The following is a 27,465-nucleotide window of genomic DNA, read 5'->3' on the forward strand; positions in this document are numbered from 1 at the left end:
CAACAAAATATAACCAATGATACAAGTAAAAAAGATTCTGGGGCCTAACAATGTTTTAGTAAATACTAAAAGTACGATTGACAACACAGTGCCTATTGTTTTGAACAAATACAGACAAAAAGTGTCTGTCAGGAACTTCCCCTTTTAAAACAGCATAAGCCAGAATAAAACCAGAAACAGAAAGTGTGTTTCGTTTCAGTGCAATTCAAATCAGCGTTTAGGTGCAGAAATGCTTCGCTGGTTCAGTATGTTTATTTTCAATAAGAGGAAATTTCTCTGCTGGAGGCAAATAAGACTGAGCTGATTTTTAATTCATTCATTTTTATCCGTTTGTGCTTATAGTTCATAGGTAAAAGCATGAAATCCACAGCATTTAAACTGGTCAAAAGGTCATAATTGTGTGAATTTATCTAGATTGATGACAGCTGTGTTGAAAAACAAAACATGTGATCTAACTAAAAAAAACTTTCGTAGAAAGAAGAAGTCTTACTTTAACATAAGTTAATCTGGTGCATTTTTGGTTAAAATATGTTTGTCCTTCATCCAGTAAAGTTAGGTAGAGATTGTACTTGAGTAAGAGCAGCGATACTTCATACTCAGAAAGAAAAAGGAAGCAAATTAACTCATAAAAGTCCAATTTCTCCTAAAAGTTACTTGATAAATGCAACAGAGTAAATTTAATTAACTACTACTTACATCTGCATCTGTGTTTTATCCAATAATCACCTCTAAATTTTGTAATCTGAAAAGCTTAATGCACACATCTTTTTATAATTGTTTTAGCTAAATTGGTATAAGAAAAGTTGTTCTTCCCATTTAAATAAAAATCACCTACATAATAGATGTAAACATCAAAATTTGTAATGTAGGTTGTGTGTGTGTTTGTATTGGTCACAGTTTAATGTGCACTACATAGTGAATATATGCTAGATATATGAATTAAAAAAAGATTTTAAAAAAAAGAAAAAAGAACATGCTCAGTTTGGATTTTATCAGCTTTACAAATGTGCTTAAAACTTTGTCAATATTCCACTAAAGTCGAAATTATAAGTTTACCACTGTGGAGTTTCCATTAAATAAGAAACATAATTAAAATCACATGTGAATACGTTTGTTCACTCGAAAAGTCCTTAAAAAACATGCGGTTCACGATTCTCCAACAACTTCCTGTCAGGTTTGTTCTGCTCTCCGATATGTATAGTTAGTAAAATCTTGAGGCTACAAAGAATCATGCGTGAGACATCTCCATCTTAGCAGGTACTCTTTTATTCTGCTCTGCCGCCAAACCCAATACAGCACAAAAGTTCCTATCCAGCTTCAGTTATTACAACTAAAAACCAGCGATCAGGCCCGAAACCTGGGAGTAGTGATGGACTCTGACCTGAACCTCCAGAGCCACATAAAGAAAGTTACAAAGTCGGCCATCTATCACCTGAAGAACATTTCCAGAATTAAAGGACTAATGTCTCAGCCAGGTCCAGAGAAACTCATCCATGCGTTTATCTTCAGTCGCATTGATTATTGCAACAGCCTCTTCATAGGTCTGTCCAACAAATCAATCAAACAGCTGCATCTACTCATGGGAGCGGATGTTTTTCTCTCATGACATATTTATTCAGTTCTGTGAGATCAATGCATATCCTCACCTTGCCCGAGCTCTTGGGAACAACCACCATAGGTGCACACCAGTCTGTTGGTGATGACCCCTTCCTGCTGCATACAGTTGAGCTCCTCTTTAACCTTAGGCAGTAGGGGGAGGGATATCCGCCTTGGCGTTGAGAGGGAGAAAGGTTGCGCATCTGGTGACAGAACAATGTTATACTCGCCCTCCATCAGTCCTAGTCCTGTGAAATGTTTAGGAAACTCCTACTTCACAGCATCAATCAGTCCAAACCTATTTGGTTTACCCTGGCAACCAATTTTAATGCCATTGCAGCACGTCCACTCAGCAATGATGTATATAAATTATTCACAACATAAATGTCCTCCTCAGTGCTAACACTGTCTTTGCTGAGTGTTGCTGTAAACATGCCTTTCATTGGACTCACCTGTCTCCTGTTGGCGCTGGTTGAGTTTCGCCCGCTCAAATAAAACGGTCCGGCGGGCTACGTAGTGAGCAACCAGCCGTACCTCAACAGTCTCTCGCTTCTTGCAGAGTTAGATGCAGGGAAACCAGTATATCTTCTGCCTCGTCCCCCGTGATATACATCAGCGTATTTACTTGGTTTTCGTCCGCTTGTGTCTCCAAACCAGACGCGATACGAAACCTCTCGAAGCGCTTTATCCATTTCGGCTCTGAACGTGAACGTTTCTGGCGGGGAGACTTGAAGCTGGTTCATGACTTTGTCGTTCTTATTTTTTATTTTAGCCGTCAGTTCTCACTTGTTCTCTTTCTCTCTTCGCTAAGTAGTTCTGACACCATGTTCTGCTCTCCGATATGTATATTTAATAAAATCTTGAGGCTACACAGAAGCAGCGTGAGACATCTCCATCTTAGCAGGTACTAGTGATGTGTCGGTCGCGAACGATCCGGCTCTCAGAGCCGGCTCTTTGAAGTGAACGATTGGAACCGGCTCCACAATGGGAGCCGTTTTAGGATCCTATTTGGGAGCCGGGTTTTTTTCTACAGTATATCGCTGTCTCTCCGCCTCCCTGTCGTTGTGCTTGTGCTCTGCAAGTGCCAGAGCCGATAGTTTTTCCCCACATCGTGTTTTTTTTGTCCTGCGGTGCCTCGCTGTCTCTCCCCCGCTTTCTCCCTCTCCTTGCACGTTTTGCTCTTCTGCTAGTGCCAGAGCCGATAGTTTTTCCCCACATCGTGTTTTTTTTGTCCTGCGGTGCCTCGCTGTCTCTCCCCTCCTTCTCCCTCTCCTTCTGCGTTTTGCTCTTCTGCTAGTGCTAGAGCGGAGAGTTTTTTTCCCTCGGTCGGTCCACTGCCCTCATGTCAAGCGTGTGCTCCACACATCTGACCAATCACACATAGTTTCAATTAATAATGTGGCGGGAAAACACTGAAAAAAAAGTTTATCTCCACTTTTTTTGTGGAAACAGCAGGCAATTGGCCAAGCTGTATAGCGTTCGTCGGCAGGTGTTTATGTACAAACACTCACTCAGCGGTCAAGAAGCACAGAAAGAAGGGGAGTCAGTGTGAGAACTGAATAGGTGAAAATCAATGAGTGACATAAAACGGAGCAAGATTTGGACTCATTTTAATGCTACATCAAGCTCCAGGGCAGAGTGCAGACTGTGCAAAGTCAGCATTTCCTATCGTGCAGGCTCGACAAACAACCTGCACAGGCACATGCGGACATCACACGCATCGGTATTGCTATAGCATTGTTATGCGGCATTTTTACTCATCATAAGTGCTTAACAATGTCAATAATGAAACAAAATATTATAAAATTGGGTTTAAGCTATTAATTAATTAATAATGTCAAAAATATATATGGGGAGCCGAAAGAGCCGGCTCTCCACAGTAAGAAGAGCCATTAGAGCCGCATCTCGAAAAGGAGCCGAAAATCCCATCACTAGCAGGTACTCCTTTATTCTGCTCCGCCCCCAAACACCATAGCCTGATACTACAATCTTCTTCTTCTTGGCTTGCGCCATAACAACATCCGGTTGTTAATGACGTGACTCGCGAGATGCGGAAGAACTTTTTCTATTGCAGTTTTGTGAAATAAACCAGTTTCGATACGGCCAAAAAAGCCCATCATCGACTAAAGAGAGTTTTTATTTAAAATTGGTGTTTTTCATTAAGCAAATTTATTTTTGAAATGTTAAATTGCGCAGTTATATGGCAGTTATATCTGCGCTACTAGGGGCGGATCTACACGGGAGGTATTCACATTAAACATTTTTTTTACATCAAATAAGTGGAAATAAAAACGTCTCAACAGTCATCCAGAGACAATAAACACAATTAATTCTTCAACAGAATAATTTCAAGTTTATTTCATTTAGTTTCACATGAATCCCATATAATAAGAATACGGCAAAACTTTGGAGTCTTGAATATTTTTTTCTGACTTATCATCATCATAAATACTAATATGAATACATCATACACAATAAAACACAGCACTATTCGAGGGCTTGGAGAGTATCACAAGACATCATTCACCACTAACGACAGACTATATTTCATTTCAGCATATTTATAAGAGCTACAGTGGAAGAGAAAGAAAGACAGAAAGGAAGAGAAAGCAAGTAGCTTCTAGATTGCCTGGATCTAAGAACCCTGATTTAAAAATAAAAAAAAGGAGAGAGAGAGAACAAGATTTTATAATGACTAAAGATGCACTGGAGTTGAACTACGGCTGTTTCTGTTGAGAGCTGTGGAAGCTAAATACCAATAAAACACATCTGCTATGGTTTGGCAAACATGCTGCTTGGAGAGCCGTACGGAGGATGGGCAGCCGTACAGGTGTGTTTGCATCTGGATACAAGCAATTATTGCAGCACTTTGTGCTTTCAGTAGATTATGGCACAGCTGCTGTAATAATCAGTGTTGTGTACCAAACATCGGGTTCGCTGTGTCGTCTAGCTTTGTTTGTCTGCCTCTAACGTAGGATTATTGATGGAATGTCGGAGTAGGATGCATGCACTAAACCGGATTTCCAATCGGAAGAGGAGGAGAGTCGAGGGCGGGACGAAGACGGCGTGTTGTGTGGCACGACTAGGATTTTTAGAGATCTAATAAACCTTCGTTTACATTTTATTCTGTGTTGAAGTGATTAAAGTGTGACAAAAACACCATAAAAAAAAACAAAACAAACACACGCAACTCTGTCTTAGGACTTTCTGAATCACAAAGAAGGCGATCGAGAAAAGGACAAGATTTTTTTTCTATTTTTGACAAAAGGAAATAAATGCCATCCAAACAAATACACAGAAACTCTTACTACACCATCTCATTTCACAATTTCCATACTGACAACACAGCAAATATGAGACGCCAAAGGTAATTTTCTTCTCCGTATGCACTTGTGATTTGCAGATGTCGGGATTAACAATAATCAGTGCACAACCAGAACGCATCCACTTGTGATATTAGATGGCTGAAAAATATTTAAAAACCTACTTTCATCACTAAGATTACCACTGTCACTCACTTCTCTATAGATAGATATCTTCGTTTTTAGTCATTATTTGCAGCCTTTGCCCAGATTTTTATTTTTTAAATGATTAATTTAAAGCAAATGTTCAGATTTATATGTGACTGTGAATCCGGTCAGTAAAGATTTAAACTATGAGAGCTCCTAAACAGAACCAAAATAAATGCAATTGAATAACTCTGTGCTCAACATTTGTTGTATAACAACTAATATAGAGTGCACAATTATTCAACTGTGTACGTATAATCATATATATATTTATATATCAGCAAGTCAATATTTACACAGCACAGACAAATACATTCTCTCAAGTTGAATATAACTACAATTTTTTTCCCCCCTCATAAATTTTCTTCGTCACAACAAGGTTTCCCTTACGAATGTTTTGGTATTTGTGTTCAAGTTTTTCTCGTATACCCAAACAGACAATCCTCTGTTGTCTTTTATAGTTAAATACATCACGAGAATAATCATCATTGTTACAGCAAACAGAAGAAATCCATTCCCACCCACCCCAGAACCGACCCGCCCGTCCCCTCCCCATATGGTAGGAGTGCGGCCTCCCCTCCCGCCGCCTGCCGACTCACAGACACACAGACAGACACACAGAGGCGTGTGGAGACGCAGGTGGTGGTCGAGAAACGCTCCAACAATGACCAGATCGCCCTGAGGAGGAAAGAAAAGAAACAGGATGCATCAATCAATCAATCTATCAATCAATCAAGTTTATCTGTACAGCAAATTTCAGCAAAAAGGGTTTTCAAAGATGCTTTACATCGCGGGTGTCCAAAGTGAGGCACGTGGGCCATTTGTGACCCTGCGATTCATTTTGTGGGGCCCCTTACTGCAAATCAAGAATGGCACAAATTTGGCCATGAAACAGTTTTTGTAATTTTTTTAGGATGAGATTTTCAGTGACAAGTTTATATCTTCTTAAACGGAAAATATTAAGCACAACACAAAGAATTCATTATTATTATTATTATTATTATTATTATGTTGTTGTTGTTAGTTGTGCCACAAACATCCATCATGTTTTTACTCAAAAACAGATTCTGATTCACATGCATCCATTACATTTTTTCAGACGTTAACTCGGAGGAGATCAATCTTTTCACAGATTGTTTGACTACACACTGACAGTTTTAACAATTATGAAAAAAATATGTATTATAAAAGAGGAATTTGAGACATTTCAGCAGAATTGAGTAGTAGCAGGTTACATTTACTTGAGTAACTTTTTTGAAAAAAAATACTTTTAGGAGTATTTTACTGCACTGTACTTCTTCCTCTTATTTGAGTAATTTTATTATAAATTATTTCTACTTCTACTTGAGTAAAATTTCAGAATTTTCTCCCCACTGAAGGAAAAACAAGTTTTAACCAGAAATCCACCAGACAGACACACACCTGCAGTTTTTGTTAAAGTTTCATATTGGAAAAAAAAACTGATTTGGATACATTTACTTTTGCCTGATTTTGTTATTTTTTGTTATTAGTTATATCAATTATTGTCATTTTGGTCCTTAAAACACCAAAATTTCCACTTAACTTTATAATTTGGTCTGTCTGATTATGTAATTTTTAAATATTAAATGATTGATAATTTCGTCAGTTACTCAGTACTTGACTTTTACCAAATACTTTTTTTCTTTACTTGAGTAAAAATATATTGAAGTAGTGCTACTCCAACTTAAGTACAATTTTTGGATATTCTACTCACCTGTGTATTTTAGTTACATTAATTTAAGACTTTCTAGGGATGCGTGTGGATATCCTGTAATGACTGGTGAACTCACCATCCTGCAGCTGTTTTGGCTGAGGAGGTTTACATCTGGTTGGAGTAGGAGGTGGGCTGCTGATCGTAGCCCTGGTTGTAGCCGCCGTCTTCGTTGTAGCCTCCTTGTTGGCCATACTCGGGCTGGTATCCGCCCTGGGTGCCGGCATACGGGTCCTGCTGTCCGTAGCCTCCCTGGGCGAAGGAATCGGGGGCGGGCTGCTTCTCTTGCGATGGGACGTACGCTCCCGCAAACGCAGCCATCCAGCCGGTCTCTTTGAAGACGAACCACAGGTTTCCCAGCCATAGGATCAGATTGATGAAACCAAAAGCCTGGATGGAGACCAATGTTCATCGTTAGCGTGGATAATCTCACAATGGTTCTTTATGCAGCTCAGAATCGGAAACCCACCACAGAGGTGTTGAGCCCGGAGACTTTGGGGTCGTAGACCTCTTTGCAGAGGTTTTCCCGATCGTCGCAGGCCCGGATGAGAGTGATCACCCTCTCTGGATCAGTGGCTGTCTTCACGTCTGACAGGCCTTTAGCCCAAGCACATGATGAGACCAGCCACATAAAGGCAAACACTGCCGTCACAACAAAGTCCTAGAACCAGAAACACAATCAAATCCATTTTTGAAACCAACAACATCATGATATCAGGAAAGCATGTCACTGTAATTCCATCACTAAATCATCCTGCCACGATTTTGTGATTTTTTTGCTAAATCAATGATTTTGTTTGGCTCCTTTAGGAATATTTGCAAAATTTTTTCTTCATTAAACTCCTTCTGAAATGTACATATTGAGGAAAAATCAACAATCAGACAAGTTGGATGCGCAAATATTTTTATTCCTGAGGTTATTTTAACATCTGTTAGTCTGATTGGGGACTAAAGTTGCAACATTTGTTACATTTTCAGCCGCTGTGGTTCACATTCACACCGCACTGTGTCAAATGAAACAAACTAATAGAAAAACCTGTTCCCCTCCTCGCCTGTGGTGGCGCTGCAGCAGAAACTACTGCAGGAAACGACACAAAAATCTCTGAAGGCGACATGAGCAAAACTTCCTTCTTCACAAAATATAAACAAAAATGAACAGCAGATTTTTGTGGCTGTAGGATTTCTGTTATGATGTTGGTAAACGACTGTATCCCATTTCTCCAGCTAGCGCTAGACTCTCATGTTTGTTTTGGTTCTATTTACCCAGAATTCCCTGCGCTAAAGTGCGCTTCCTGCTTTTTGGAGCAGTTTCTGGTCCGCTTGGCGTTCACTTATGTATTCAGAATGTGCCAGAGTTCACTTCAGCCAAACCAGATTTAGTTTTTTTGGTCTCATTCAGAGTTCGATTGTGCGTTCACACTTCCCCAAACGAACCAGACTTTCTATAAAAACGCACCAGAGTTCGATTAAAGCGGACTAAACACTGCTTAAAGAATCTGAGTAGCTTGAGTTGGGTTTCTTGCTGCATCAATTATAAATTGTAACTTAACATCAAGTAAGGTTGACCCAGCAGAATAGCAGAAGTAAAAAGAAAGAAATACTGCCACCTGCAGGTAGGAGTTAGCATCACTCTCACCCATTGCTTTTGACCATTTTTGTGGAAAATTTGCAATAAACCCACAGCTATGTTTAGTCTGAAAAAATGCGTTGATCTGTTGATTTTGTCTGAATTTCCGCAATAATTAAATCCGGAAAACTAGAGGAACTGCTAAATGTCGAATGTAAATATTGATAAAAATTAATCCAAGTTTTAACTACTCTTTTCTTTTCAAGGTGCTTAAGAAGAAGCACGTTTTTCTGATGCTAAAGGCTTCTTTTGGATGACATTCTTTCTATTGCCAAGGTGGCAGAAACAGAAATAAACTGTCGATTTTACATTCTATGTAAGTTTTAACACTTAATATTAAAATATGTTATTTTGCATGGAAAATATTCAAATTTTGTATGCATGGCTCCTAAAATACAAAATGTAAACCTACCAAGCAGTTGTATGAAATTATAATATTGCTATTTGATATTTTGTGCAGGTCAAGCTGAAAAATGTAAATAAAAGAACTCACAATCCGGGCCCCCTTGTTGTTTTCGCGGTACTTCTCCAGAACGAAACAGTAGGCGGCGAAGGCTGCCATGGAGTAGAGGAAGGAGAAGACGGCGATGGTTACGAAGAACTCGGCTGAAGAGGAGTAGTCTCCGACCAGGAACTGGCGGTCCGGTTTCTCTCCCTCACAGGTGGGGGCGTCGAAGTAAACCTGATGGAGCCTGAAGACAACAACGCAAAAAACCCCACAAAAAGACAAGAAGAAGAGAGAGAAGAGCTGACATAAGGAGATAAAACAATGCTTCAAGAGAACAACATGTAAATCAAATCAAATGAATAAATTATTTTAACAACATTTGCCGTACCTGAAAGGATATTCAAATTCTACTTCTATTCCCAGGTTACTATATGATCGGTTTTTACACTCCACACTCATTTTGAACATGCCAGAGTAGCTGCCACATGTCGAGAAGGCAAAGATCGCGAAGATCTGGGGAAAATTAAAAACAAAAAACAGAAAAGCACAAGAAGAATTAGTTTGTTTTTCCAGATAATCTTTCAGGCTTCGCCCACAAACCGGAAAAAAGAAACACATTGGACTTTATTTTCCAGCGTGATGAGCAAGTTCAGCGATTTTGGTGAAGCCATATTCTTCCTCTTGTAAGGCAATAAACCTCTTACTCGACCAACTTGTTTACTTCTCTTACTTATATTTATAATACCTTGCAAAAGCATTAAAGTTTCTTAAAATTGTCCACATTTTTTCATGTTAAAACCACAAACTTCAAAGTGTTTCAGTGGGATTTGAAGACATAGACCAACAAATAATAATGCATAGCAATAATGGCCCAGATCTAAATAAAAATGAGAATCTGTGATAAAACTAAGAAATAAATGTTCACAGAGACTTTCTTTTCAATGTGACTGAACTTCAACTACTTTGAAAATATGTAGCAAATATTTCAGTTTCTGGTTGTGTGACGCTGCTAGAAATATATCCCAAAAGACTTGCAGCTATAGGCTCAGAAAATGTTGCTTCAACATTATGTAGCATGTTGACTTTTAAAACATTTATTTGTATTTAAAAAACCATTTTAATTGGATTTAACACTTTATGTCCTATTTTCAAAATACATTGAAGTTTCTGACAAACATGACAAAAGTCATGCACTGCAAAAATAAAATCATACCATTTTTGGTCTACAGCTTTTTAGTGCAGAAATATCAGATAATTTGATATAACACAAAAATAATTTACAGTAACTTTTCAGCAAGATTTGGCAGCTTGTTTTTAATAATTAACTATTTAACTTTGATGAAAAAGTACCAGTTCTACTGGCAGATTATTTCATTTGTAACATGAAAAAATGGTCTTGCTATAAATGAAATAATCTGCCAGAGGAACTAGTACTTTTTCCATCAATATCAAGGAATTATTTACTTTAAAAAGCTCATATTTCTTTCTGAAACATTACTTGCAAGTTAGTTTTGTCTTATTTAAACTGTATGAAGATATTTGCACAAGAAACTAGACCAAAGATGCTTGATGTAAGTTCAAGGGGGTGTGAATACCTTTGCAGAACACATACTTATACACTACAAAAACAAATGTTTACCAATTGTTCTTGGTCTAGCTTTGGTGAAAATACCTTAGTACACTTGAAATAAGACAAAACTAACTTGCAAGTAACTTTTTATCAGACTATAGCTTGTTTTAAGTCAGTACTTACTTAATATTGATGAAAAAGTTCCAGTTCCACAGGCAGATTATGTAACATTTACATTGGAAAAATGTCTTGTTATAAGTGAAATAATCTGCTAGCAAAACTAGAACTTTGGAAAATCAATATTAAGGAATTATTGGCTTCAAACAAGTTCATATATGTCGCTGTTTTCTTTTATTATAATATTAATAATTGTTGCTTTTGGTTCCTGCCTGCAGCATCCCTCTGACCGGCCAGCATCCTCCAGTCCCTCTGAGCTGTTAATACATTCACACCAAGTGTAAATCAATGCGCCGTTGTTAACAGCCAACACAGCACAGACTGTCCCTGTTGCCATGGTTATTGGTGAAAATTTTAATTTCTGCATAGCTGTTGTTTTTTTTTTGTTGTTGCTTTTGTTATTTAATTCCCCGGTTATGTTCCTCCTGAAAGCTGTCCGTTGCTACAGCACGATCAGTCCCGTCCAATAGACGGTACGAACAGACGCACACTCTCTCACCTACAGCGGATTAGAGGAGCCGGACTATTTTTACCACACCCTCCCGGTTCTGCAGGCCAGATCCGATTGGAGGGACAATCCAGCTATTAATCTGGCTGAGGTGCTTCACCATCTGTCACCGGATACTCCACTACAAGCTAGGAAAACATCCTCAGTATCCGCGCTGCGTCTCCGAGCTAACACGCGACACGTCACTTCCTTCTTATCGCCATGGTAACGTCTGTTTTCCACAGGCGTCAATAACAATAATAATAACAATATTATCGGTAATCTTTTAGTTCATATGACCAGGAGGTTTGTTTCCTCAAGTTTTAGGTTTTTGGACGATGTTCAGTTTGGTAACATCGGGACCTTTTTTCCATCAATTCGATCCGTCGGTTTGAATAACTCGAAGTCAGCTCACCCAAGGCCGCCATCTTGTTTGACGAACGTTTTTTTACAGCTTCCGTGTATTTGGACTTTTAATTATATGACGGCCATTTTAGACAGAAAAATTAGTGAATTTCTGTTAAAATGAGTAAATAAATAAATAAATCAGAATTTTTTAATATTAATCAGAACAAACAGAGATTTATCATTTGAAAAGCTATAAACTTGAGCTTGAAAATCGGTTAGAAAAAAAACTCAGAAATTTTTAGATTAATCACAGAATTTTTCTAGAAAAAACAAGGAAACGTCTGATCTTGAAAAGCCAACAATTGGCTTGAAAAACTCAGAAATCTCGAGATTAATCTCAGACATTGACTAGAAAAATACTTGGGCATTTCCGAGGTTCAAAAGTTTAACATTTTGGACTTTTAAAAAATGTTTTGAGTTTGAATTTTTATGTTTTTGCACTAAGCAGAACATAGATCTTAAAATCATAATTGAATGTATTTTAATGTTTTATCCCTGTTAGAATAATGGAAACAGGACATTTATCCTTTTTCTACATTTAAAAAACTGAATTTCACACTTTGAGTAAAATATTTGCATCAATCTTATATGTAAATTGGCGGTAAAGACTGTTTTTAATGTTTTGGGTTTTCTTACCAACATGCAGATGAAGAATAGGGTGAAATATGGTTGTGGTTTAATTCAGTATTTACTGCAGGAGTCTGCTTGTAGTAAGCTATTCTAAAAATAAAAACTACACCTCTCAGTCAGTTTGATGTATCAATTTCATGAAACCTGGAGTCTTTACAATCCAGGTTTCAGTTTTCACAGATATCTTATTTCATTATTTCATCAACAGATCAGAGAATTTCACAAACAAGAAGCTGCATTATGGGGTTTGTTTGCTAATTTATTTTTTTCTAATTTCTTTACAAAAATGTACAAACTTCTGAAGCCTTGAGAAGTTTGAGAAGGTTTTTTTTTTTTTTACATTTTCACATTATAATAAACTTTAACATACTTCTGGGTGGTCATGGTAGATTTACACAAAGTACAGGATTTCTAAGGTTTTAAACATGAGATTAATACTATTACAATAAAATAAACATTTTTAGAGATTCTGGCCACAGATACTGAAAACCAACAATTTTGCTGTAAGCCCACCATTTATTTTCCTTTTGATAAGAATCCTGGCTTGTTATTAGAAACTGTTTTATTCCTGAAATTAAATCCCACTCAAAAGTCATCTGTTACATAATAGCTAAAATAATAAAAGAAAAGAAAATGATAGTGAAAACTTTCTTCAATTTTTGCTTCCAAATCTTAACAGTTTAAAACAAATGCATTGTGCTTGCAGATATCCAAATGTGGATGCAGGTAGGTTTTAAAAACAAGTGCTGATGTTTGCAAGAAACAAAGTCAGCATTCTGTATTTCTGTACTTGCATACATGCAGGACTGTGTTTCTGACAATTAGAGGAGGACTAGAGCCATGGTAATACATCATATATAGACAGACAGACAGACAGACAGACAGACAGACAGAGACAGACAGACAGAGACAGACAGACAGAGTTTGACACATGTGGCTTAAGTGGATGTCTTTGGAGTTAATTTTAATGTAATAAACAATTAAATGACAATTAATAACAAGTAGATTAATTGTTGCCTGCAGAATTCAAAATCTCTGACTTCATAAGGGATTTTATTTGTTATTTCATGGATGCTCCTTGTTGACTTAATTCCTATGAAAGAAGCAGGTGTACCACTAAACAAATAAAGCACCTCACACTTTTTTTTTTATTCCATCCTTTATATCCATTAAAACATTTTTATATAGGATATATATGCATATAGGAGATTATCAGAAAACAAGCCCTGGAGTAATAACCACATGAAGCATCTGTACAGAAAACACCTAATGAGCTGCAACACAATAAACACCTTCTATTACACATTACGGATTAACCCAGAGTGAATCAGGCTGTTACTTTGTGTTCTCGGCCTTTTAATGTTTGCTGAGAATGAGTCAGAGCTTGAATTTAAATTCAGACCAAACCCAACGCAGCAGAGGAGGGAAAAAAGGGCGTATTTGGCTAAATATGAGCCGCGTTTGGTAACTCTGTCTTCTAACAACCAACACACGTTTCTTAGGTTTCACCCAGCATTATATTAGACACAAACCGAGGAAAGTACAGAAGGTCAAAGGTGACGCAGTATCATATGCTACCAAAACACAAAATCTTACCAAGCATTTTTGTCTAGTTTCTACTTCAAATATCTTTGTTCATTTGAAATAAGACAAAACTAACATGCAAGAAACTTTTCTTCAGGATAGAGGAGCTTGTTTTAAGTAAATATTTCCTTAATATTGAAGAAAAAGTACCAGTTCCACTGGTAGATTATTTAACTTATAACATGGAAAAAATGTTTTGTTATTTGTGAAATAATCTGTCAATAGCACTACAACTTTTTCTTCTTTGCTTTATCGAAACAGTGTCTAATCAGGATATTATTGAAGAGATAAAAACAACAGATATCTTAAGAAATAAATCTTTTTGTTTTTAATTTAAAATACAAAATGTGGCCCTTAAATGCTCTCAGCTGTTTCCCAGCCAACAACCGCATTTAATTTTCCTGTAGGGTCAATAAAGTATTTTTGAATTTGAGTTTTGAAGAGAACTTGACAATTTTGGGCCTAATGGAGAAATTAAAAAACACAAAATCTTACCAAGTATTTTTGTTCTAGTTTCTCCTACAAATATCTTAGTACACTTGAAATAAGACTACGGTAACTGAAAAGTAACTTTTCCGCAAGATATAGACTATATTGTTTTAAGTAAATAACTCTTAAAATTGTTGAAAAAGTGTTAGTTCTATTGGAAGATAAATTAACTTATAACATGGGAATAATGTCTGGTTATGAGTTAAATAATCTGCTAATGGGACTAGTACATTTTTAAATCAATATTAAGGAATTATTGGACTTAAACAAGCTCCTATATCTTGCTACAAAGTTACTTGTAAGTTAGTTTTTTCTTATTTATCATGAACTAAGATATTTGTATCAGAAACCAGAACAAAAATACTTGGTAAGCTGCACAGATCTATTTCTTGCTGCTCTGCTTTCACTGGATTCAGTTCAAGAATCTGGATAAATATTACCGAGGTTTGGCTCCTCTTCCCCCTCCTAAAAATAAATTAAAAAATAAATAATAAATCCCTGTCTTGCTTGTGATACATGCCCATAATAATGCAGAAAGAGCAGGCGCTCTGGCAGCCCTTCCTCCAGCCTGACGCTGAGGCACGCAGACCCTCTCTGACAGATGATTCATGCATCGCCCTGGCCTCCAGAGCGAGGAAGCTGATTGGTTGGTTGGCTCGCAGTGACCCAGGGAGACAGTGATGAGGTGCTGGCACACTCACATAGCTCCAGGGAAGGACTACAGAGTCATGCAGCACACTCATGCCTCTGACTGCTGTGCTGCAAATCTACAGAGGCTGTAACAGCGCAGAGCTGTGTCAACACCGTAATGTTTTCATCTGTGGTATGGCTCCTCTCAGGCTTGGGCTCCTACTTCCTCCAAAATCATCAAACTACAGTAAAGGTGACCTGCTGTGCTTCCTTGAACAGGTTAGGATAGATCTATAGGTGATGCAAAACATGTTCATTACAGTTTTCTGCTGAAAATCATCATCAGATAATGAGATTTTAATCTGTTTGAGCTCCTTTCAGATTGAGCTGTTTTAGGGGCTCTGTCTCTTTAAATCCAAAAAAGCTGCAGCTGGCCACGCCCCCTAACTCAACGACGGGAAAATGGCTGCAAACAGATGCACAATTACATGACCATACATGTTTGAAAAGCAAAAGTGAAACCTCCTGCACAACCAAGAATGCAGCAAATACACAAAATCTTACAAAGTAATTTTTGGTTTAGGTTTTAGTGGAAATATCTTAGTTCTTTAAATAAAACAAACTAAACTTAAAGTAGCTTTTCAACAAGATACAGAGGCTTTTTAAAGTAAACATTTCATTAATGTTTTTGTTCTATTGTCAGATAAATTAACTTATAACATGGGAAAAATTTATTCTTAAAACAAAATAATCTGCCAATAGAACAAGAACTTTAAAAAAAAAAATCAATATTAAGGAATTATTGACTTAAAACAAGCTCCTATATGTTTCTGAAAAGTTACATGTAAGTTAGTTTGTTTTATGCGAAGTTTACTAAGATGCACTAAAAACTAAGCCAAAATTCCAGCAGCCGTTGTACAGCGCATACAGCAGTAAAACCAGCTGAACAAACGTGTTGGAGCTCAGGTTGGGTTGCTAGGTAACGGCGACTGCAGTGCACATCGAATGTGACTCAACAATCGGGAGGTTTTTGGTTTTCCAGGCACCAAAAATCATCTGGGTGATTTTTTTAAGTACTTTGGATGTTTTTAGATGCAGCTGAGACCCAAATGGATGTACAAAAATGTAGAAAATGTTAATTTTACATAATAGGTTCCCTTTAAGTAACAGGAAGTTTTTGAAACAGCTTATTTTCTACATAGATAAAACCCCCGTCAATCTATTGCCAAAAAAACAGTTGGGTTATGTTTTTCTTTTATTATTTGGACTGTTTAAAGAGGCAGTAGAAACTCAAATGGAAGAATAAAAACATACAAAACCTGAATTTTACATAACAGGTCACCTTTAAATTGCAGCTCATACTTAAAAAACCCAAGGTGACCTTCTTAGTTTATTAACTTGTTCCTGAAAACAAATTGACATTAGAGTGGGTGAAGTGTTCAAGCAGCTGTGGAGGTAAATGTGGGTCAGATAAACGTCTCTCCTCTTTCCTAAACTCTCCCAGCAGAAGCTAAAGCTAAACTGGAGCAGCTCCAATGTCAACCCTGCAGCATCGTCTCTGCTGCTGATGGAGGACAAACACTTTGGACGACATTATGTTTTATAACAGACAATAACTGCTTACCTAAACTAAAGAAGCTGCTCTTTATGTTTATTTTATATTTACTTTTCGTGTATGTTGAAATACATGATGCACAACTCTGAATAATTCAATCAACAGCTTTCAGTTTCCTTTTGGGATCAATAAAATATTTTTGAATTCGAATGTTTTGGCTGTCAGTAATGCAAAACTGCAATTTCTTAATTACAATGTTGATGTTAAGCTATTTAGTAATCAATTATTCTATATTACTCCTATGATTAAGGATTATTTTTTTATTTATTTCTTACCTTTGCACCCCTTTAATATCTCAAGATACAGAAGGCATTATAAATAAAATATATTATTATTATTGTTATGTTTCTTTTTTCAACTGTCACATTTTGCTGATTAAGCATTAAGCTCATTTTATACAATATTAGACATAAATAAAAACTACAAATAAACGAAAAATGCAACAGGAAGACTCAATTTTACATTTTGTAGATTTGTTTGAAAGAAGTATGCTTTTATAAGAAAATAGAAAAATAAGGTCAATATGTTGATTAATTTTGGATGAACTGATTAATAATTTGATAGCACATTTGAACCAGGCGAAGCTAAAACTTAGGTTCTTTTTAAACGCAAAATGTATATTTTAGTACAGTTTTGACCTAATTGGTGATTTGTATTCCTTTATTAAGTTGGTAAAATGTATTTAAACATCTGTTCAAGGCAGCAGATAAAAAGCGTTGAAGTATCTTTGGAGGAAGATTAAACTGTGATTTTATCCCTCAGTGGAACGGGACTGTGTTAGTGTAACAGTGACACACATTCCTGCTGGAGTCTTCTGCAGAAAATCATCAAAACACGACAGACTCTTCACAAACCCATCGGAGAAAAAGAGAAAAGAGGAAAACCCCAGAAAGTGAAGGTTCAAACGCAGTGCAGAGCCATTAACTTTCTACACATTTCACGTTTGGCTCGAGGCGTCGCGCAGATTCTTCCTCTGTGTTACAAACCGCTCTATAAATAGTAAAGACGCGCCAGGAAATGGGATGGTGACCTGAATCTGTACAGCTGACCTTTCCTCATCTGTGATTGGCCGGTCAGAAACTAAAAAAATCACAATATTTTCCAGCTCACATCCAATTACCAATTAACACTCTTCAGTGTAAACGTTGCTAATGAGCTAAGACTCATGGTTGACCTCTTTTAGTCTCAATGAGGCGGTTAAGACTAACTCCTGTTGGCTGTTCTTTAGTGAAATTTATTAAACTTTAACAAAGTTGTTCTGTTTTATTCTTGTGAAGAGTTTAATTCTGTATAGATTAAAAAAGTTTTGGAAAATCTTCAGTGAACAGGCACATAGAAACAGTAATTGCGCTAATTTGTATTTTTAGTTGCTGAGAATAGTTTAAAAAGTCAACTCTGTGGTCATTTTGTTTTTGAAATTGTTAATAAAATCCACTTTAACTGCGGAGCTGTGTAACATAGACTGCTCTCTCTCTCGCTCACAAGCTGCAATCACAAAACAGATCTTATCATTTTCAGGTACCTAAATTAATTGGTTAAAAAACTATTTAAAAATATTTACTTGATGTAGCAAAAAATGTCTAAACCAAGGCTGCTCAAACTTGGGTCCGGGGGCCATTTGCGGCCCCTGGATGGATTTTGTGCGGCCCTGTCCAACTACAAAAAGTAAATAAATTAGGAAAACACTACAACAATTAAATCAATTAAAATCTACTTACAAAAACGTTAGATGCAACACAAAGTGATAATCAATTTTACGCTTTCTAGTTTCCTTCTGTTGTGATTTACTCTAATCTGCTTTTTGCTGTAAAACTTGTTTAAGTGTTTTTAAATAAAGACTGACCCATATTTATTTTGTTGTGACCAAACATGATTTTGTTACAGTTTTTTAAATAAAAACATCTTGACCAAGTTTTGTTTCATTCACATTCTGTAGAAGATTAAGTTCATTTCTGATTAAATTATTGTTTTATGACAATATATTACAAAACTGTTACATTTTGGAGAGAAAACAATGGATTGTATTTGGTCAGTGAATATATATTATACATTGATGAATGAATTGTGTTTTGGAAACATTAATGGATCTAATTAAGTTAAAATATAATACTTCAGTTGAACTAGATAACATTTATATTCAATTAGGGATAATGTTTAACTTACACTGTCTCAGAAAAAAAATATTTTTTGAATGAAAAACTTGTTCAAACTTTAATTGAGTTTATCTAACGTGTCATTTTTATGAGTGTGTGTCATTATTCTGGTCATAATATAAACAACTGATGATCATTCATGACAAAAAGCCTTATGAAGTCAAAAGCTGACAGTAAATTTGGGCTTTTTCCTCTTAAATATGAAGCAGGAAATAAAATATGATATGTAATATTTCTGTGTTTGTTAGTTTCGGGTTTTGATTATGCCTGGAGGATATTAGCTTTTATGTAAGAGCAGCTGATGAGATTGGAGAGCAGCAAACATATTTATAAAATATAATTATGTTTATTTTACTGTTAGCATTTCAGTGTGAAGAAAATTTCTGAATAATTTATTCAGAAAGAAGAAAATGGAGTTTGGGCTGAAGAAACACCAGATCTCAAATCGGTGCTTTTCTGTGTGTGAATATCATTGTTTATTTACAGGGAAACTATCAATAAACTATTTTGTTTATTGTGATGCTAAAGCAGAACCGGCCCAAGGAATATGCAAGTTAAGAGGCGACATCCCTAGAGGGCCCCCAACAGGACCAAGCTAGCAGAATAATATATATATATATATATATATTTAAAATAATGCCGAACAAACAAACTAAATGCTGTCAGACATGAAAAAACAATTTCTATATTATTTTTTACAGTTGTTACACAAATAGCAGGTAGATGTCAAACTTGTTAACTTGTTTACTGTAAATAATAAATTCTAATTCAGAATCATAATTCCTTCTATTGTTATTGTGCAAGAAAGAAAGCACAACAAAATCTAAAAAATAGCAACTCTGAAAGGCAAGTCAAAAATAAATATAATATTAAATCTCAATAAATCTAAAAAAAATATAGTAAAAGCACAAACACAACAGGAATGTTAAGGAAAGAAAATTATGTTTTATTCATTTTTTGTTTGCTAATCCTTTAAGGTTAAAATCAACAGCCATAAAAGCACCAGTATGATGCAAACTAATTACAAATTATGCTAGAAATGATAAAGAATCTGGTGTTGGCATGTTGGTATGGGGATAGGGGGTCTCCAATTGAAAATCTGCTAGTAGGGCCCGGGAAAAGCTTTGTCCGGCCCTGTGACAAACCGTCTGTTTATGATCTAAAGCAGTGGTTCTCAAACTTTTTTCAGTGATGTACCCCCTTAAAAATATATTTTTAGTCAAGTACCCCCTGACACGGGCAAAACATTTTTGGAATAAAAAAGAGGTACAGTGCTGTAAATACCCAGTAAATACTGAATATAAAATTCAGTGCATGAACACACATTTATATTTTATTGAACTTTTTACAAAATAATTTTTCCCAAGACTTATTATGAGGAGCCTACTGATTTTTTAAAGATATTTTGAAAAGCTTCACGTACCCCCTGCAGTACCTCCACGTACCCCCAGGGGTACACGTACCCCCATTTGAGAACCACTGATCTAAATGAATGAGGAAGAAAACTTACCCACTGTAGTACTTTTATAAATCCCAGTGGTTGCTTGACTACTGTGAACTGCCCTTGGGCCACCAGCTGTCAACATAGCAAACAACAGTAAGATGCAGCAGATTCTGTATAACATTTTTAAGCGCAAAGTTATAATGAAGACGCTTTTCTGGAGTAGTGAAAAACACATTAGCTGTCACATGTTTGTGACGTTATGAAATGCTGCGTGAGTGGAGTAGAGAAAGAGCTGCTGCCAGTATCACAATTAGACAAAGCTGATTAACTGGTTCTCTCCTCCTACCCAGCGGCAGCCATTTTTATTTATCTCTTTTACTTATTTATGAGGGGAAATCGTCTTAAATTTGGCGCAAGAAGAGAGTATTTGTGCGCAGGTGGCTGCGACGCCGCAGTCAGAAGGTGTGCATCAGTAAATGGCCGCACATCGAGCAGCTCTCTCTCTCTCTCTCTTTCTGAGGTTGTTTTGTTTTCTAGGCATCCTAATGAAACAGGTGACAAAATCTGCTCTCAGATCAGCCTGACAGCTCGATGAGCGCCTGGTTTTCCAGAGCAAACATGAAGGGCTTTATTTAAACCGCTCGGCTGTTTAGAGAGCTGCGGGAGACCTTCTTCCTCCTCCGCCTCCTCCTCCCCTATATGTTGGGCCTGTGTACTGCCCAGAAAATTAATCACAATACGCGTTTGTTATCTTAGCAACAGCGGCCTAATTGAAACAGGAGCAATCTGAATCAATTATCCGAGTCTCTCTAGAGAGATCGGTCAGTATCATCTCCTTCCTGAGCTAAATGTCCCTGCTGCGGCTCTCTGGACATCCTGCACAAGCGGGCCGCTCAGTCTGCAGCATCACTAGCTGAAAAAAATAAATAAATCCAACGAACAATGTCTACACAAGCTGGATTATTATTAATATTATCATTATTTATCAATACTGCTGAATAAATATTTAAAATCTAAATGCTTGTCAGGACTGCATCAAAATCTCCAACAAGAACGCAGCAAATCTGAATTATAAATATTAATATCCCACCGCGCGACGCGCTCTATGCATTAACATTAACTGAAGAGCAAATGTAAACAGGAACAGTAATAGAAATAGGAAGATAATTTCCTACCTGGTTCGCAACATCCATCTTGGCCGCTTACTCGCTGATAAGAGGATCAGAAGGGCGGAGGGAGGGAGGCGGCCCAGCCGGAACAGCTCGGATGGGGGGGAGACGCTCCGGAGGAACAGCCGGGCTGCATCACGAGCTGGGATTTACGAAGCAAGAGGAAGAGTTGACGCCGCATTGGCCTCGCCGTAGACGCCATACGTCAGCGCGTTCGCCATGTTGTGAGTGGCATGTTCTGCTTGGAGTTCGATACAAATAGACGCATTACCGTCTCTCAATTCCGACCTGTCAATTCTGATACATACAGAGTTGGGTAGTAACTAGTTACATTTACTCAATTACATTTTCTTGAGTAACTTTTTTTATTGTAGTGACTATTTGTCCAAAAACTCAAATTCAAAAATCAAAAAACTCAAGGCTCAAAAGTGATCAAAGCAAAGTGAATTAAACTCAAATAGTCACCTGATGCACCGTGGGTTCTGGTTTACGCACTTCAAAAAAGGGATCGAAAAGGTCAAAATGCAGCTCTTTTGTTAGTTTATTCCAATTTCCAGATAAAAACAAGTTACAGGCTTCACAGGATCCTACTAGTTTTCCTGTTCTGACTCCTGCACCTGTTCTCTCACTGATTGACTGATGACTGACTGACAACTGACATAACCGGGACTGACGGACATTGGCACTGACACTGACTGGTAAAAAAACCATATGACCGCCCACGTGCATAATGAGCTACCTAAGACCTACCCACTTATACCGTGAAACACCCACGTCCCAAACTGAAATTAATTAACTAATTAAGTGAATCACTAGCCAAAAACCTATTCTAAGTAACAAATTAAACAAAAATTCTAACTATAAATCAGCTAGAAAATAAGCAAAAAATACAAATAAACTAAATAATCTAAATTCTAAGATTTAACTGAAAATGGAGAAATAGCTCCTACACTTATAGCAGTATGTTTACTACTATGCTGTAATTTTATTATGAAGTATCGCTAACTTACTCAGGGGTGAAAAGTAGTTTTAAATTCTTGCCGGCGTTCTGACTACACCTGTTTACTTTCATCCCTGCTCTTACTGGAGTTGCATTTCTGGATTTTCTACCCACTGAATGAAAAACAAACATGTTTTATTTAACCAATAATTCACCAGACAAACCGATTGGTTCTTAAAGTTTCATAAGCTTAATATTGAAAGAAACTAATATTAATTTTTTTGGCCCTGATTTTGCTATTTTTTGTTCCTTATTGTCATTTTCATCCTTAAATTACCAAACTTTCCACTTTACTATATATTTTTGGTTTGTCTGATTATGTAATTTTTAAATATTAAATGATTAATAATTTGATCAGTTACTCGAGTAGACTTTTTACCAAATACTTTTCTACTCTTAGTGGAGTAATTACTTAGATATATTGTACTATTACTTGAGTAAATATATTGAGAATGTGCTACTCTTGTTAATGTGTAATCCTTACGAAACCCATTAAGCAAGATCACTCATTTACATCAGGGTCCAAGTTTAAGTGGAGCACAAAAAAACCCTGAAGGTTTTATATTGGTGTAATTTTGCTTATTACTTTCATTACTCGTTAACTCACATATTTTATTTTTATTTTCATTCATTTTTTTTTATATATATTTAGACCTAAAACCATTTGAAGAGAACTGTCAAAACAGGTGACAGTTGCCACTCACAATATGGCGTCCTCGTTGGCGTAACGTCCAGACGCTCATGAGGCTTCACGCGTCTTTGCCACCAAGCGTATTGACGTCAGAAGGAGCCGCTGCACTTGGAGTAGTAAAGAGCGGCACCGTCTGTCCAATCAGAGCGCAGCTTTGTTCCAAGGAGAGCAGATTGACTGGAGGGGATTGGAACGAAGGAAGCAGCGCATGGAGACTTATGGAGTGAAAATGGTGACTGGTCATGGTTAAGTTCATGCTTAAACAGACACAAGGAGCAGCGTAGAGCGGAAATGAGAAGAACAAAAAACGTCTAGTGAGACATTATGATGCAGCAAGGTCACCTGGCATGAGCTGTGCAAGTAAAAACAAAATATGTTGGCAAAATTTACCTCAAATTGAAGATAGTTCAGTTACACCAGCCTAGAAAATAGACAGATATTACTTTGAACTGACTCTACCTTCTTTAGGTCTATTTTCACAGAATTACATTTGTTTACATCTAGATAGGTTTTCAACAAAAAGAGAAGCAAGAAAATGGAAATTACAATTTTAAAAAAGGGAATTATTTATTTAAAAAAAGAAAAAAAGCTCAAATAAATAAAATTAATAAGGAGACTAAATAAATAAAATTAATTAATTTTCATTCAATAACAAGAACAAATTGTTATAATCTAAGATCTGTTCAATGTTTTGCAAAAAAAACAAAACATAAATAAACCAGATATTTACATGTAATATTTAAAAAGACATAACCATTTTTTCTTACTGTTTGACAATAATTCTGACTCAACTTTGCATTTTAAATGTCTGTGAGGGTTACCAAAAATATTTTTCCTTGCTAAAAGTCATAGAAAAATCTTTAACTTTATTAAAAAATTACTACACCTTTTAAAAATGCGGGTAAATCCTGGGTGATGACGCCACGACTTTACAAGCCTCTGATTGGGTCACACAGCTGAAGATTTATTTGAAGAAAATCAAACATAACACTACTTTCATGTGTGGCATCACAAGAAAAGTAAAGAAAAAAATATAAATGATTTCTATCTGGTGTAATGTGACACGTTGAGTCGTTTACATGACTGGAAAATTGTGATATAAACTCAGCTTATTTACAGTTCTTCCTTTTTCATGGGTATTTCCACCTCGCAAATTATAAGGAAATGACAGACATGTAAAATATGGCCATATGAGTGCAACAATATTCTGCTGCAGACATATGCAGCCCATTGTTTGGCATGATTCATCTCTTTGAAGGGGGAAGTGAAACCCAGCTGTCGTCCATCTGCCAGTCTATTAATCACTGATTGCATAATTCACTGGTTATATTTCACTATTCCTCCTACCAGGAATCCTCACACTAGTCAAAGAGAAAAAGAAATAAATATATGAATGACGAGTTGTTTGAGAAAACATATTTTATTTGTTCAGAATGTAAAGCGACCTGGATGAACACTCACAATAATCAAGAAATACACCACAGACTTTTTTAAACAGAAGTTTCAATGCTGCATCTTAGAGGATATTCAGTTTAATTTAATGTAGTTTCTCTAAAACACATAATGCATTGAGATATCATCTAAATTACATATGATTTTTTTTGTAAATTCTCTGTTATAATGACTTAAAAGCAAAAGTTTGACTTTATATTGCACTGTTGTGTAAACTTCCTGAGCCTCATCTGCGTGCATGTTTTGGCATTCACAAACAAAAGTATTTCATATCCAACAGGATGTTTAAAAACTACAAAACACACCTCTCACACACAATATTTGCTTTAAACAACTGACATATAAACTGACATAACACACTCTTATAAAATATTGGCTCAAGACTTCATGTTCTTACTGTTTTTCTTTTTGCTTTTGGCTTTGCTGATCTCAGTAAGAAATCACGCAGTTCATTTCGTCGGCTAGTTCGTCCTCGAACCGGGACAGGTGACTGGCTCCCCGCGCTATCAGGTCAGCAGCCGCGCTCTCCATTTCGTCCAGGCTCATGTGACACGCTTCGGCAATTTCCCGCTTGGCAAAGCTCACGAATTTTGGATCCCTGGCGTACATGCCGAGGCCCTCGGAGATCAAGATCTGTTGTTGGGAGAGTCGGAGAAATTAATATGTTGTCAACGTGCTCATGTAGTGGTTTTAAAACTATTTCAGATAAATAAAAAAGTTTTGAAAAAATAGCATTAAGCAAAATTATATTGTTTCGCACTAGTAGTCTGTGATTACAGATCTAGTGATCTATGATCGATTACTTTGGTATTGCAAGTTAAAAACTACAGACCGATACAGTAAAGGGATGCATAAGTTTGATTAAGTTTAAAATTTATTTACTTTAATGTTATTTTTCTGATTATGTTTGTGTATAACATTTAGAGAGTTAAACCATCTTAGATTTTAAGTTTTGAGAGTTTGTTTACCGATCGTGTCTCGATTGGTTTTGTCTGAATGATGCAGTTGAACGCCTCGCTTCTGCTCCTCCGTTACAACACTGGAAGCGAAAGGAGTGACGTCGTGTCCGTGTCTGTCTTCATTATTCCATTTCACAGGTAAAATTCTGACTTATAAGGTTTATAGCTGTATTTAGGTTTATTACGTTTGCCGAATGAGCAGGGAGCGCTTGTGGTATGTGAATAACTTGAGTTTTTTAAAGAGTTATACTCACATTAGCTTTCTAGCTAGCTGCGTCCTGTGCTACAGTTCTTATTCTTATTACTGTGTGGGTATAACCACAATGTTTGTGTGCAGTGTTCAGCACTCAGTTTGTGACAATGTAATGTTTAAAACTGTTCTTGAAATATAATTACAACACTGGAAGCGAAAGGAGTGAAGTCATGTCCGTGTCTGTTTTCATTATTCCCTTTCACAGGGGCTGTAACACTAACAGATGGCGGCATAAAGACTTAACATAATCCTAAGTAATGGTAGGGCTGGAAAATAAATCAATATAAATCATCCGATAGAATAATCAGTATATTCATTCTAAGCAAGTTGAGTGGCACCAACTGACTCGCTCGCTCTTTGGTTTCCTAGCAACTCACTCATTCTTTGGTTACCTAGCAACGACCTGCTGAGTAACTGGCAGCAGCAGTTTAAGATTCCACCATTTTGTCTCATAACTGCTTAAAAATAAAATGAAATTAAAAAAAAACAAAGTGAAGTGAAAAGTGGATAAAACGGGAACAGTCACACCACCAGTTTGGCTGTATTTCATATATTTTAAACAAAAAACGAATCAATAATTATTCATATTGAGTGATAAGAAACACTTATATATAGTGATGTACGTTTTCAGCAATATCGTTCAGCCCTAAGCAGGTGTATCCAACATGTAGTTCGGAGGCCATTTGTGGCCCTTTGTATGATTTTGTGTGGTTATTGACTGCAGTTCAAGAATGGTACAAATCTGGCTCTCCAGTTTACACTTTTGCCATTTTTTAGCATGAGAATTTAATTCTTCTTTAATGGCTTATTATACATAAAGTATTTTAATTTTAATTTTGTTGTAAGTGTGGCTGTAAACATCTAGTGAATTTTACTATAATAAAAAAAAACACTAGAGAACATTTATAATTCAAATAAACTAGATTAATAGAAGAATGTTTTTTTATTTATTTGTTTTTGAAGAAAGTTCTCATTAATTTTTGAATTTGAGAATAGAATAAGTCATTGTCAGGAGTAAATAAACTAAAAAAAAACATTACTCGACTGTGTATTCATACCTTCCCAAAATGAGAAGAATTTTCTAGGCAAACGATTCAATTAAAGCAACTAAACATGGCTTTCTGTGAATGCAATCAGAATCAGCTCCACAGAAGTAATATTTGTGAAAGTTAATTAAATGTGATGAATAAAAAACATCTATAGTATTTTGTAATAAAAACGTACCGATTCGACCAGATTGTCTGCGCTGCCTTTATCTATGATGCCCTGGTTGGCCGAAGGCGGCATCCTGACGCTGGTGAAGGTTCTGGTCTGACCCGGGTACCAGCCCGGTCGTTTCCCTGCAGGGAGACTGGCAGAGCCGTCGCACCAGAGCGGCTGACTGGAGCCGCTTTCTTCATCCACCAGGATCATCGGCGTGTAGATGAGCTTTCCGCGACGCCCGGTGGGGGCAATTATTCCTGGAAGGGGGGTGGCTCCGGCTGCTGCCGTGTTGGCCCAGGTGGCAGACGACATGGAGGACACGCTGCTGGGCCGGGAGTCCAGGCCCTGCTGGTTCTGACAGAAAGCAGCAGTCGGTGAAGACTAACTGGAGGAAGATGAGACGGCATGTGGTCTGTTTTTCGTGACTCTCACCTGCAGGCGGGATCTGGATGGAGATGTGTTCCCACGGTAGTTTCCAGGGATGGGGAGGTCGTCAACGCTGGTCTGAGGCTTTAGACACTGGAAGTTAAACGCAGGCTTCCGACCTAAAGCAGTGAGAAACAATAAACTGTTACTAATAATAACTGTTTGTTATTATTAGTAAAACTGACTCCCCTCTCAGAGACCGTCTGTTTATTG

The 27,465-nt window shown here is 36.8% G+C and overlaps 2 protein-coding genes across 3 annotated transcripts in view; both read right to left on the minus strand.

The window, feature by feature from the left end:
• Positions 1-3,926: 3,926 nt before the first annotated feature.
• Positions 3,927-21,862, minus strand: sypb (synaptophysin b). Of its 2 annotated transcripts, XM_028011747.1 has the most exons (8): positions 21,734-21,862; positions 21,275-21,410; positions 20,166-20,231; positions 9,301-9,425; positions 8,958-9,156; positions 7,307-7,498; positions 6,917-7,227; positions 3,927-5,783 (listed from the first exon to the last, which is right to left on the minus strand). In XM_028011747.1, exons 2-7 carry the CDS (start codon positions 21,290-21,292, stop codon positions 6,946-6,948), a joined length of 882 nt encoding a protein of 293 aa, XP_027867548.1. In that variant the 5' UTR covers positions 21,293-21,410; positions 21,734-21,862; the 3' UTR covers positions 3,927-5,783; positions 6,917-6,945. The 2 variants fall into 2 exon arrangements, with proteins under 2 accessions (XP_027867548.1, XP_027867549.1); XM_028011748.1 differs by lacking the exons at positions 20,166-20,231; positions 21,275-21,410; positions 21,734-21,862 and adding an exon at positions 11,159-11,180.
• Positions 21,863-24,368: 2,506 nt separating this feature from the next.
• The window catches only part of cacna1fa (calcium channel, voltage-dependent, L type, alpha 1F subunit a), a 33,412-nt gene continuing 30,315 nt past the window's right edge, over positions 24,369-27,465 (minus strand). Inside the window, exons 43-45 of the mRNA XM_028011744.1 lie at positions 27,259-27,371; positions 26,848-27,180; positions 24,369-25,044 (exon numbers count right to left, since the gene is read on the minus strand). Of these exons, the coding sequence (XP_027867545.1) occupies positions 24,841-25,044; positions 26,848-27,180; positions 27,259-27,371 (650 nt within the window). The 3' untranslated portion in view covers positions 24,369-24,840. The remainder of the gene's footprint in view (positions 25,045-26,847; positions 27,181-27,258; positions 27,372-27,465) is intronic.

This window comes from Xiphophorus couchianus, chromosome 24 (assembly GCF_001444195.1).
Source record: "Xiphophorus couchianus chromosome 24, X_couchianus-1.0, whole genome shotgun sequence".
Classification (NCBI taxonomy): domain Eukaryota; kingdom Metazoa; phylum Chordata; class Actinopteri; order Cyprinodontiformes; family Poeciliidae; genus Xiphophorus; species Xiphophorus couchianus.